Source organism: Beta vulgaris, chromosome 6, assembly GCF_026745355.1.
Source record: "Beta vulgaris subsp. vulgaris cultivar EL10 chromosome 6, EL10.2, whole genome shotgun sequence".
NCBI classification, from domain to species: domain Eukaryota; kingdom Viridiplantae; phylum Streptophyta; class Magnoliopsida; order Caryophyllales; family Amaranthaceae; genus Beta; species Beta vulgaris.
The window spans coordinates 6,416,409-6,429,605 of NC_079207.1; the positions used below are offsets into that span (position 1 = coordinate 6,416,409).

Genomic DNA, 13,197 nt, shown 5'->3' on the forward strand with positions numbered 1-13,197 from the left:
TCCGTTTTATACTATTTGCAACGATTTGACATAAAGCGAGTAAAAAATATCTAACCGTTGCAAATAATATGAAACAGAAGTAGTATGTGATACTTCAAGACAATCCGAGTTTAGGCTGTTCATAAAATTCTTCAGCCGGCATGCATACGTGCAGTCCACATGACAGCGCGCCCACGTATCTTCAACAAGACTAGAATTAGTACAACTGCTGTAATGTCAAAACTCATGAACATAGCTAAGAATTTCTTCAATATAGAGCCAAATTAGTACATAATAAAACAAAGTCAAAAAAAATTTGGCTGTGTAACATTGGCAACATTTTGATAATAGTACATTTTACATAATCACAGTGAGTCTTGTATATTGTATAGCCATATAGGTTCCATAGCCATGGAGAAGCACAAGGAGCCGTGCAATGCAGGTCGAAAAAGGAAGACGTCTGCTACCTACACGAACTAATATTACCTTGAAGGAGACAGTTCTCTCTCCTTCCTTTTACCAGCTAGTGATAAAACACCATTTTCCAAACTGTGACGAGAATCTTGGCCTACATTATTGCATCTGGTAAATGTATTACTCTGCATCATTTCACCAGAGTTGGATGAGTTAGAACTGAAGCTACTTGGTCTAGTGATACAAAGCCAACTCCTCGAGAGCTCATCTGCGTTTTCTTTGGCTATTGGGATGTGCCAAGATCCTCTCTCGGATTCCTGCAGAGAGAAAAAACAGTTACCTATAAATTTTGAGCCACTCAAGTCCAGAGTACATACAAATGAACTTAAACTAACAAAAAACAAAAAAAAATAAAGCTATTCACCTCATCGTTCTCCACAAGGTATACTGAGAGCACCATTATTGATGATTGAGAAATAAGATCATACCACTCTCTAAAAAATTACAACCCACAATCTTTTCCCACTTTCTACTTAACAATGAACCCAAAAAAAGATCATCTCAACTAATTTTGCCTACCCAACTACCTTTTTACCCCACCCAACTATTTTTTCTCTCATCACCCCACCACTATTATACAATAGGGATGTGCTATATACAACAAAAAAAATCTAGATACAGCAAAACATATTAAAAGACTAACCTACCCCATTTCCATTCTAGTACATATAATCGCAACCCGAAAAATATAAAATATGACATACCAAACTTTGAATAATATGACAATAAATTTGAAATTTAAACAATTGAGTACTCACCGAACTGTTGTTATTATTCATTAAAGCGACCTCCATAGTTGAAGTCCAATTATAATAAAGAAAATGGGTGCAGCGACAAGAGAATACTAACGTGGTAAAGGGAAAAGGGTTTGTGATGAGTGAAATTATGTTCTCAAATTTGCTTTGGGGTGAGTAATAGTTGTGAAATTATATTATCAAAAAAAATTAAATTAACCACGATTAAGTTAGGCATAATTTTAGATGTTGTATGTAGCCTTTTTTGTATTTAGCCTTTTTTAATAAATTAACCAAGATTAAGTTAGGCGTAAGTGCTATATACAGCCAAAAAAAAAAGGCTAAATACATCTAAAATTATGCCTAACTTAATCATGGTTAATTTAATTTTTTTTAATAATATAATTTCACAACTATTACTCACCCCCAAAGCAAATTTGAGAATATAATTTCACTCACTATAGTCGTTGCACCCATCTTTTTTACTATAATTGGACTTCAACTATGGCGATCGCTTTAATAAATAATAATGATAGCAGTTCGATGAGTACTCAATTGTTTAAATTTCAAATTTATTGTCATATTATTCAAAGTTGGTAGGTCATATTTTATATTTTTCGGGTTGCGATTATATGTACTGTACTACAATGGAGAATGGGGTCATTTATCATAGATGACCACCCTATAGGGGGTCATTTGTCATTGATAACCCCCAAAACGGGGTACTACAATGGAGAATGGGGTCATTTATCATTGATGACCCCTTTATAGGGGGTCATTTGTCATAAATGATCCCCCAAAATGAGATCATTTGTCATAGATGACCCTCCAAATGATAGGTTAGTCTTTTAATATGTTTTGCTGTATTTAGCCTTTTTTTTTGCTGTATATAGCACATTCCTAATTTTTTTTATTTTTTTTTGGCTTTGTATTTTGTAAGATAATGCATTTTTAATATTTGTAATTATATTATTGCTCTCTCCTGTCAGAATTTGACAAGTGTCAAATTTTGACGCATGCGTAAAATTATTTTTTTTTTTGCTCTTTTTCCAACCAAAACGCTGCGTTTTGGCTAAGCTCCAGCCAAAACATGGCGTTTTGACTGGAAGAAAAGCAAAATAATTTAATTTTCGCCAGATCAAGCGATGGCCCGGTGGGTCCCACTCTCACGCCTGATCATCTTTTCACTCATCCCATACCATTTTTTTTTCCAATCACCACTCAATCTTTTTCTCACTTATTATTAAGAGCACCTTTTGAAGATCAAGTACATGATCTTTTTTTTTTCACTCATCATTAAGGGTGCTCTCATATTTTTACCTTTACTAGCTCTCTATCATACATTTTGTTAGCAAGGGTAAGAATGTCAGAGTACCTAAAATCCTTAGGTATAGGAAGCATATCGATATTATCTTAGCAATAATGCTAGTCAAACTTGGTCTAAGTGCTAAGGATGATAAACCATAGATATTGGGAGCGAAACCCAATATCCCTTCGACTGCAACTATGTACGATAATGACACTCCTGAGGATCATCCTTTCGTAATTTCTTTCCTTGTCCAATGTCTCCTAGATCACTCATAATGATTGTGCACCTATGAAATATGGTTTGTAGGCTCAGGAGTCAGGAATGATGCTGTTTAGACTATATAGTTTATATCCCTTACAAAGCCACACTTTACAAAGATCACTTAATGATCAACCTTTGGTATCTTTCTCATATGGCCATCTCATCCCCCAGACCACTCACATGGCGCATTTACAGAACCATATTTGTAGGAACAGAGTAACTTCATTTAGATCTTTGCTTCAGTGTCCCTGACACTTGGTACCCAAGCCTCTTGAGCTCTCAAACTGCAAATTTTAACACAGCCCTTCTATCACTCGTATAGCATGCTTCTAAAGCTATATCCCATATGCCTTCAATTCTCCTAGAAGAATCCTCGAGCAATTCCTTCTAAAAACCCTTCAACCTCAGACATTGCAATTGTAAAATAATCCATCAAGAGGTCACACATAAATTTATAACTTTATGCATGAATCATTAGCCTAAACTCTGAAGCACCATGATAGTGTCATCATTTCATGCCATTCTCCTCAACATATAATTAGACACCACTGTTCCACAAACATGGTCAAAGTTTTGCTTCCAAGACCTTATCTATTAGCAATTAGCATCAGAGAGACACGGGAAGGCCACTTCCGAGAAGGCCCCTGTAATAACTTTTATATAGCTGACTCTATGTGGGCTTAGAGTCACAGTCCGACTTCGGCAGGCTAGAATAAACTAGGCACTCGTCTCTAAGAAAAAGGAGTGCCAGAAGAGTTACGACTTCAAGAGTGCCTAAGAGGATGAGAGACATTTGAAGGGATTTTACCAAGCAAAATATTTGTTTAATTAACTCATGTAGACAATTAAATAAGGACATCACATTAAAAGATCAAATCCTCAATGAGTAACCGCAAAAAAATCTTAAATAGGGTGTGAAGGCTTTGCCTATAGATATCGATACTTCAACAAGAGGCTTATTCAATATTATTAAACCAGTGGAAAGAAACTAGAACACAATCATCATGCTACTTGAATTACACCACCCCTAATGAGACAAGCTTAGAAGACAATAAATATATACAATGTGGATAAGAGTATAAGACAGAATCTAACACTCAGGATTGCAGCAGATTATCTACAAAGGCCAGCACCATTCTGTTCATATTTCCCAATTTTTTTAATGGCATAAACCAAAATCAGTACCTTTCCCCCCTCATTTTAGTATAAAATCAACCTTGTGCATGACAAATATTATTTGTATTGTACGCTTCGGACACATCAACATGATAGAGGATGTAGTTCGCTGCAGAATGAAGTATGGTTAGCGATAATTTTACACTAACTCATCCTAAAAATGGCCGAGATATAGAAACCTTTGGTGTACTTGAGACTTAAGACGTTAGCTATTGGGACCAACACTTAGGCACTTAATAATTGACTTTCAACGTCATCCCTTTAGTACTTCTTCCATAACATGAGTACTCCTTCCTCTTGTTTGGGCTCACCAAGGTCATCATATCTTTAAGATTTCAAATGGTCCAAATACCCCTCAAAATCTTCCTCTACTTATCTTTGGTTCTAGTTAGTTCCACCAAACCTCTAGATCCCTACGAAGAAAGATTATTAAGATGTCAAATGTAATTTAAGCAACGATATCGCTTACTGAGTATTATTTTGTTCGTCGTTCATTATTATTTATTAAAAATAGTATTGTTGCCAAAACTATCTTGAAGGTGCGTAGATTATTTTATCACGAACTAAAGAAAATACTACGAAATAAGCATTAGATAATAACATTACCCTATTAAACGCTACCTTAGTTCATGCTCAAAAAAGTACTAAAAGAAAGTTCATCTTATTCTTACCTCCCCGCAAGGTAATATGGGTATGGGCTCTTTTATTGAGCTACTTTATTTCATTTGATTACAATTGCTTATTCAAAAGTATTATTCTTGTCAAAAATAAAGTACTATTGTTGTAAGGACGAGATATTTAGTTTATGACAGCACTTAGCAAAATCTAGCATCAAAACTTTAATTTCTATTAATTGGTACTCCCTCTATCGTAAAATGATGCTAAGATTTCCTTCCATGGTCTTCTAAACACGCCTTTGACCGTTGGTATTATTTGATTATGTCAACTCAAAGTTGATATATGTGATACCAAACTTTTGACAAGTGGCATATTAAGTTATAACATAGCATCAATCTCAAAGTAATTCGACCCTTCTTATATCCTCTACAAATCTTGGTTCGGTGGGTTGGGGGGGGGGGGAGATAAGAAAGATCTACCTTCCTCCCTCTTTGATAAACTAAATACTTCCTATGTTTAAATGATTTGGAAGGCAACTCATTCCAACCCTCCCCCCCCCCCTCCCCTCCAAAATTGCTTTTAGCAAAGTGTATTTAATGTGCCTTTCTTTCATAACCAGCAAGCCTTTTTTAGGCTTCATAATGAAGACTTAAAGTCTATTTAGCTATGTTATCATACATGCACATCACACTAGCCAAAAGGCTCCAACCCTAGGTTCAAGAGGCTCCTTGAATCTAGACACAAGTTACTCACATTTTCCACTTGGCATTCTCAAGGCCATTACACCCTTGAAATCAACTTTAATTTCTCATTTAGCTCATATTGCATCTTCTAATTGTGGGGTGTTCTTAGGTTACAACTCAAAATCCATAACCATAATGACTAAATTACTCGATTCATATGTTTTTACATCTAAGTACTCACTTAGTTCCTTGGTTTTTCATAAGGTACCAATCTAGAGTGCTTGGTCTGACAAATTGTACGTTGAGACTCAAAAGTTCCCCAACATCCATTCACCAAAGCACACATAAAATATCCTAAAGAACGCATCTCTAAATTGACCTACTTATTCTCAAAATCTTGAATCTAAGTATGGTCAACGAGTCCTCCTGGTCCTCCGTAACTCATAAAGACACCTTTCAAACAGAACCTTCAAAATTGTATGGTGTGATTTATAGAGCTATACAGTGCCTTAACACCAATTTAACCATAGCAGATTTACACAATTGCTTCAACATTCTTAAATGAGCAACAAAGAACCACAAGATCCCACAAACCAAGAAGGACAACTTTACCAACCCAACTGTTCCCAAATCCCACTTATTCGCTCTTACTTGTCAAATCATACAAGAAGGTTAACAAAGATACTACGAACAAGGCCATCAAAAAAAAGAAAAAAGGAAAAGATATAAAATAGACACCTGAACAAGAATGGAGTATGTTGGAGGCATTTTAAGGTTTGGAACTCCTTTGAAAAATGTATAGTGGACCTGCAAATAGAAATAATAGGGTCATATAAAAGAATAAATACGTGTGAAAAAAAATGAGAAAAAAGAAACTTCAAGATGCACAAAGTTCATATACATAAATGACACGTCAAACAATCTACAGAGTAACACGTGGATCAGCACAATAAAACACGTTTCAACTTCCCAAACCAGACTAGAAGGCCAAGAAAAAAGTAGTTCAAAGCATAAATCTATTAGAAGATTATCTTGGGAATTCTTTAGTACATATATTTCTCCATTTCTTCACTTCGTCATTCCCCTCCCCCCCTCCATAAGTAGGTAACCTAATACCTTTCCAGCCCAGATTACCACATACTATGTTGAAAGAATTAGCAATAAGGCATATATAGAAACGCTATGCCTATTAGATTATAGCACACCAATTTATGGTTAGGTTGTCAAACATTCATATATTACATATTACCCAAACAGCATAAGAATCTGACTCACCTTAATTGCATAGCCAACACAAACACAAAATCTTCCTCTTATCTTATTTGCAAAAGCACAGGTATGATCATAATGAACAAGTGAACTAGATCAAGAATTGAAAAGACAAAAAACCCCATGTTTACAGAAAACAGCAAGCTAAAATGAATACATCAAACTAAAGTAGAAGTCTTAACTAAGCAAATGTTAACAACATGAAATCATAGCTGGCGAGAGCATAGAGACTGGGAGAAGTAAAGTTTCAGTCAATTGTCATATGTAACAAACCAGATTTCCTTTCTTCCCAAAACAAATTATACTAACATTCCACAGAGCAAATAAAATAAGCACATCAGTTGTTCACAGAATGAGGGGTTGTTTGATTAAAGAGAACAAGGATTACAAGATAAGTCAGGGCTTTCGAGAGGCCAAGATCTCTCCTAATTACTCTAGCAATTACTCAATTTCTGGATACCTTAACCCTTTCTCTCTTCTATTATTTATATCTCCCAAGTCTCCTGATTTCTGCTCCTAAGGACACCTCACCCTCCTCCAGCTCATTCATTCCTGGGACTCCAGAATATTCCCTGCCACACCCTGATTATCCTCTGCTATTTCAGTCTGTTTTGCAGGTGGACGTTGCTCTGCTTTCTCTCCTTGTGGTCCCCTCCTGCCACGTCTACTGTAGGTTATCATTATGGGTGGTCGAGGTGGATTTGTTGCATTACCCCAGGCCCAAACATTCACCTTGTCCCCAAGGTGGAAGTCAGGAAAACGAGCTTGGATTGAGTGGAGCTCTTCCCATGTAGCCTCAAAGGCTGGAAGCTGGTGCCATTTGATCAATACTTCTGTTTGTGGGGCTGCTGTAGACCCTGTTGTGCGCAGATCAAGCACTTCTTCCGGTTCTGCCACCCACTCAAGGTCATGATTGATGATGCTTGGAATTTCAGAAGCTACTGTAGTATCCCCTACTGCCTTCTTCAATTGTGACACATGGAATACAGGATGAACCTTGCTCTGTGCTGGGAGTTGTAGCTCATACGCTACCTGACCAATACGCTTGATAATGGTATAAGGACCATAGAACCGGGGGGCCAGCTTCTCAAAGGGGCGCTTAGCCAAAGATTGTTGTCGGTAGGGCTGTAATTTTAGGTAGACTTGCTCCCCTACCTCAAAGCTTTCCTCTCTTCTATGCTGATTGGCGTATTTGGACATCCTCTGTTGGGCTTTAATGAGGTTGATGCGTAACTCATCCAATACTGCCTCCCTCTCCACCAGCAAATTTTCCAAGCTATCAACTGCTGTGTGCCCTTTTCCGAGACGAAGTAATGGTGGGGGGTCTCTTCCATAGAGGGCCATAAAAGGAGTGATTTTCGTAGACAATATCCAAGGGAAATCAATAAAATCAGATCATAACCATGCTTCCCTTTTCTCAGCAGTCCCATTATCAGCCAAAATGCACATTATTGGAAATTGGGAACTAAGTCACTGAACACAGAGAATCAGAGAAAAGCAGTGTACATACTTGATGCCTTTCTTTCCACTGAAGAAAAAAAACTGCTTCCAAGGAGTTCAAATATGTGATCACGCATTTCATCGTTTGTGACAAGCAAACACTTAAACTTTACAGCAGCGTAGAGCCAATACCTGAAGACATACTCAGTATAATGAAAATTCCATTGTGATACACCATAAGATAGATCATGCTCAGTCAAATTAGAAAAGCAATGACAGGAAACCACAAGAAAAAGAAAAAGGTGTGTAAGTCCTCACCAATCATCATTTGATCCACTAGGTGTTGCATAGAGCGTGCCTTGAGCTAACCACTCCTCAAGCAGCTTTTGATTGGAAGGACTCCCTTGAAAAGCCCGCAGACGTTTATTGTGCAGGACAACTAAAGGCCATTTCTTATTTCTATTATACAGTTCTGTTACTACAGCTTCCAGCTGCCCTATTACAATTTCCATGACGAAAGAACAATAAAGAGATAAAATTAGTTTTATTTCATATAGAAATTGAATGCAATAGCAACGGAAAAGGAACAGAAAATAACAGGAAGCAAAGTAAAGTCAATCACCTGGGAAATACTGAATCCGCCATCAACAAAATTCTGTTGGTAGAGCCCAATGTTTGCTCCGTCTATTATAGCCTCGTAGTCAGCATGATTATCAATCCACTCCTGCATTAGCACAATGAAACATGACCAGTAAGAAAAAATAAAATAAAAAGATGCTTAGCGTCTTCAATTTCAATAGCATAAGTATGTCAGGATTTGCACCAAAAATTTCAGCAATTGTGATGGAAATTTTCACCAGTTACTTACATGCATATACTGGGAAGGCAAAATGCTTCTCAGTTCCCCATAACTTTCTATATAACCAGCTACAATTTATAACATATATTGTTAACAAAATGCTACGACAACTTCTGATGTGGTTGTTCAAGCTAAAAATTACTCCTATTACTCAATTGTTAAGTGAATATAGTAGTGAAAAGCAACTAAAAGCTCATTTCTTCATGTTAATCCTTCTCGAAAGCAGCATTACTTCACTGAAAATTTGCAGTCAAGGCTACCATTAGCTTGTTCAAAGTACTATAGTGATTTTCTCAGACAGAACTTTAAAAAGTTTATAGTTTTTAGTACTTATCTGCTTACACACTTTTATCTCTTCCATGGATATTATCATCCACTGTTTTAATATAATACCCCTCTCCGATCATTCCAACACATTTTACATTTAACTAAATATAAAAAACGTTAGCAATTTTGACAGTAGTTCACGTACAGACAATGCACAACACCTCTCAGTTCATAAGTGTGATGAGTATTGCCCTTCTCTAACAGTTTTATCAGAGTGGTAATTATAACTATAACACTAGCATACTTTTCAATAACTACTTCATGTTAAGCTAATATAATTTGCAGCAGATAGTATATAACTTCAGTAAAATTCACTTAGTCAAACCATGCCTCACTAGCTTCTACTTCTACTTCCCTACAACATAATTCAAAAGGCTTAAACCTATCACTATTATTGCTAGTTTCCTTGTTAGGCAATTGTCCTATTGTTTCATTGTCGCCCTCTTTCTATCACATTCTTTCAATTGACTAAAAGACATCAATGAAACTTGCAAAAAAAAAGTTTTGAATCTTTTTACCTAAATTAACTAACAATCAAACAAGTAACAATCAATTAAACAACATAGCAAACATTAATACTCACCATAAAACTCTTAAAATCAGACTTGACTTCCCTCTCCATAGCCAAACTAGCAATCGATTGCGCAAACCTCTCGGTCTCCCCACAATCAACATCGACACCAACAAGCCGCTCCCTACACCCAAAACATCCCCCACTATCCCCAACCTTTACCCTCTTCACCTCCCAATTCCCTTTCCCTAACCATCCCTTCCCATGCCACCCACCCCCACACCTCTCCCTCTTATCTCTCATCTTCCCAACATCCCACCCTTCAACACCCACCTCAGCCGCCTTCTCCCCCCGAAACCACTTCTCCACAACGTGTGCCGCCTTCTCATTCACACCCCTCACGACCCCCCTCAACTTATGCAAATACTCATACACCTTCTCTTCTCTCCCCAATTCAGCACTAACTCTCAAAAGGGCACAAACTTCTGCCTCTTCTAGCCTCACCCATTACCCCTCATATGCTCCTCCACCGCATATGCTTCCTCAACCCTCAAATTCTCACAGAAACCAAACAATGCAGGACTATAAGTCCTCAATTTTGGCAAGACCCCTTTCTTTTTCATTGATTTAATCAACTCAAAAGCATCATCTGGGTCATTTTTAGCAGCTGAAAGGCGGGCAACCTGGGTAATTGTTGCCTCAGTTTGTGGGATGTTGTGAGATTGCATATGGTGGAAAACCCTGAAACCATTTTCAAGAGCTAAGGCCTTGTTTGGTGAGGAGAGAGAATCAGAGGAAGAACAAAGGTGGAGGATTGCATTGAAGTGGTGAGAAGATAAACGAAGGTTTTGAGAAAGAGCTGAATCATAAAGAGAAATAGCTTTTGTGAGATTGTTTTGCTTCAAACATATTCCTAGTTCGTATTGAAGTTGGGATTCTTGGGTTCGTTTCTTCTTCATTTTGATTTTCGAGAGGAAAAAAATAGATTATCGAAATGATTTCTTCATTCTCATCAACAAATCATACCAATCACCGGACGAATTATTGCAAAAAAATAACCTGCAAAACAAATTTTCAAATCTCAAAGTTCAGATTAAGAAGAATGAAAAAAATTAAAAAACCTACAAGTACAAAAACTGCAAAATCCTAACAATCAAAAGCCCTAATTCGAATTCTAGGATTCGAGTTTTCAAACAAAATCAAACAGAAATCAGAAAAAAAAATTGCCACTAACTTGCTTTTAGAGAAGAATGGGGCGAAATGCGAGTGAAATTTGAAATAGAACCCCTAAAAATGGAGGTTCGAATCGAACTTAAAGCCTCTACGAACAAATTCGGGGTTTTAGCATGAAAACAATGGTAATGATAAGATGAAGGAGACGACAGAGTGAGTGAGGTCGTTGAAACAATGGTAATGATAAGATGGGCAAATTTGTAAAACCTGAGAACAACGGAGTGAATGAGGACGATTAAAACAAAAATCCCTTATTATATGGACAATTAAAACTGCAAAAACAACAACATAGGAAACTACTCTCACCTTCTTCCTCTTCTGATATCTCACTATCAAGGATCGACGATCTTGCTCTCAAATTCCTTCCATAATCATAAAACTCATTTGGGTTATTCTTACCTGCATATAACCAACAACATAGTTTTTCAATGGTTCAATGTTCATATGAGAATAACAGGTAATAACAAATTATAAACACAGTGGGTTGTTCTTCATCATTATACAACTTTGGTGTAATTTATTTAAGGTACTTCCGCAACCAAGCATTGTAATCCAATTGCAAGCACAATGTGTGCACTATCAAGTTCAACAAACGCTTCTCAAAAGTATTCTTCACTTGGTAATTTCATTGTATAAACAATATGCGAGAATCAAAAAATACAGATTATGGTTAATTTATGTGCTCTGTTGCGTCCATACTTCATTAATAATCAGTTTTTTGATTTTTAGTTTTTCACAAAACCAAAACAACAAACTTCAAACTCTCCCCTTCAATTGAACTTTATTGTAAAGATCTTAACTTAGTTTATTTAATAACTCATCAATTTGATTTTCGTCGAAGTGCAAGTTTTTCCTTATAAGATATGATATCACCATTCTTTTTTATTTACAGCATAAATCACCACACTTTCGACATCAAATACACCTTCTTCAGAGTATAGATATCAAAAACTACAAATTTAAGTGGTTTTCTCATATGCAAGAAAAAGAAACTAAGAAATTCATACTCACCGACAAAAGTACAATCGAAATTTTGCTTCTTCAACTTAACGCCGTCGAAATGTTGCCGGAAAAGGGCTTTTTAAATACTTCAATTTTGCTTATGAATTTCCTAAATTTGCTCCTAATTTTCCAGGAGTTACCAAAAGGATTATTATCTCTATTATATAAGCCAAGGGATGAGGTGTGGCGTCCTCTTTTGAAGTGACTGAAATACCCTTAATGATCTAATTAATGGAATGAAAAAAAATTACAAAAGCAAATCATTTAAAAATTCTCATTCCAACTTGCCATTTAAAACAAGTTTAAAATGGTATATGCATCAAATACTTCAATCAAAAATTAAATAGACAAAATATTTCTACCTTATAAAAAAAGATGGCATACATAACATGCACATGAAAAGTCTGAACATTCACTACCTTTGATACTCTTTAATTTAGTTAAATCAACTCATTATTTTTGTTCTTTCTGTTCAATGATCATTCACAAAAAATTAATGTTAACAATCACTCACAACCTTTTTATTTTTTTACATTAGCGAATTAATATATCTAAATTCATCTAACTGTTGAATTTTTCACATTTAAGTTTAATCATAAATAAAGTACGAATGGAGTATCTAATAGAATAACAAATTTTGAAATTAACGCACGCATCGCGTGCATATGAAGGCTAGTCTTATATAAGCCAAGGGGGGAGGTGTGGTGTCCTCTTTTGAAGTGACTAAAATACCCTCTGATTTAAGTTTTTCTTTTTATAAAAAAATTGAAAAATGAGAATCAATGAAACTTGCCATATGAGTAGTTCAAAAATGGAATATGCAATACCATTAATAACTTGACAAACTAGATTGACACAATCAATTCACGAAATCAATTAGAATCTTCAACCAAAAAAAGTTAGCAACATATCGTGATAACAATAATATTTTATATTTACAAAGTTTAAACAATATGGTTTATTAACATCTATTGTTAAAGAACTATACTAAAGTCGCTGAAAAGAAAAAAATTATTAAATCATCTATCGAATTTTACAGTGATGGTATTAAACAATTAAAAATCATTCACCTTTAATCTAAAAAGATAATAGCATCTACAAAAGAACCTCCAATAATTTACATCACTATCAAAATAATTTTAGATAAAAAAAAAACATATCAAGTGAAAGCTCTCTCCTCTCGTTTTAAGTAACAACTAGTTTTTTTTTTTCCGAAAATTCACGTCATGATGTGATAACTAAAAATGATTGGAAGGCTTGAAAACAATACCTTAAAAGAAATTGTAGTACTAAAAAAATATGACATTAATATTCTCTTGTAC

General features: G+C 35.7%; 1 protein-coding gene across 1 annotated transcript; it reads right to left on the reverse strand.

The window, feature by feature from the left end:
- Positions 1-232: 232 nt before the first annotated feature.
- LOC104895274 (proteinaceous RNase P 2) lies at positions 233-12,013 on the reverse strand. The gene is given in 10 exon segments (XM_010681738.4): positions 233-710; positions 5,973-6,041; positions 8,014-8,043; positions 8,045-8,135; positions 8,262-8,434; positions 8,566-8,667; positions 9,713-10,143; positions 10,146-10,699; positions 11,180-11,272; positions 11,885-12,013. Coding segments are annotated over 8 exon segments (1,599 nt in total). The 5' UTR covers positions 10,600-10,699; positions 11,180-11,272; positions 11,885-12,013; the 3' UTR covers positions 233-461.
- Between the last annotated feature and the right edge of the window lie 1,184 nt (positions 12,014-13,197).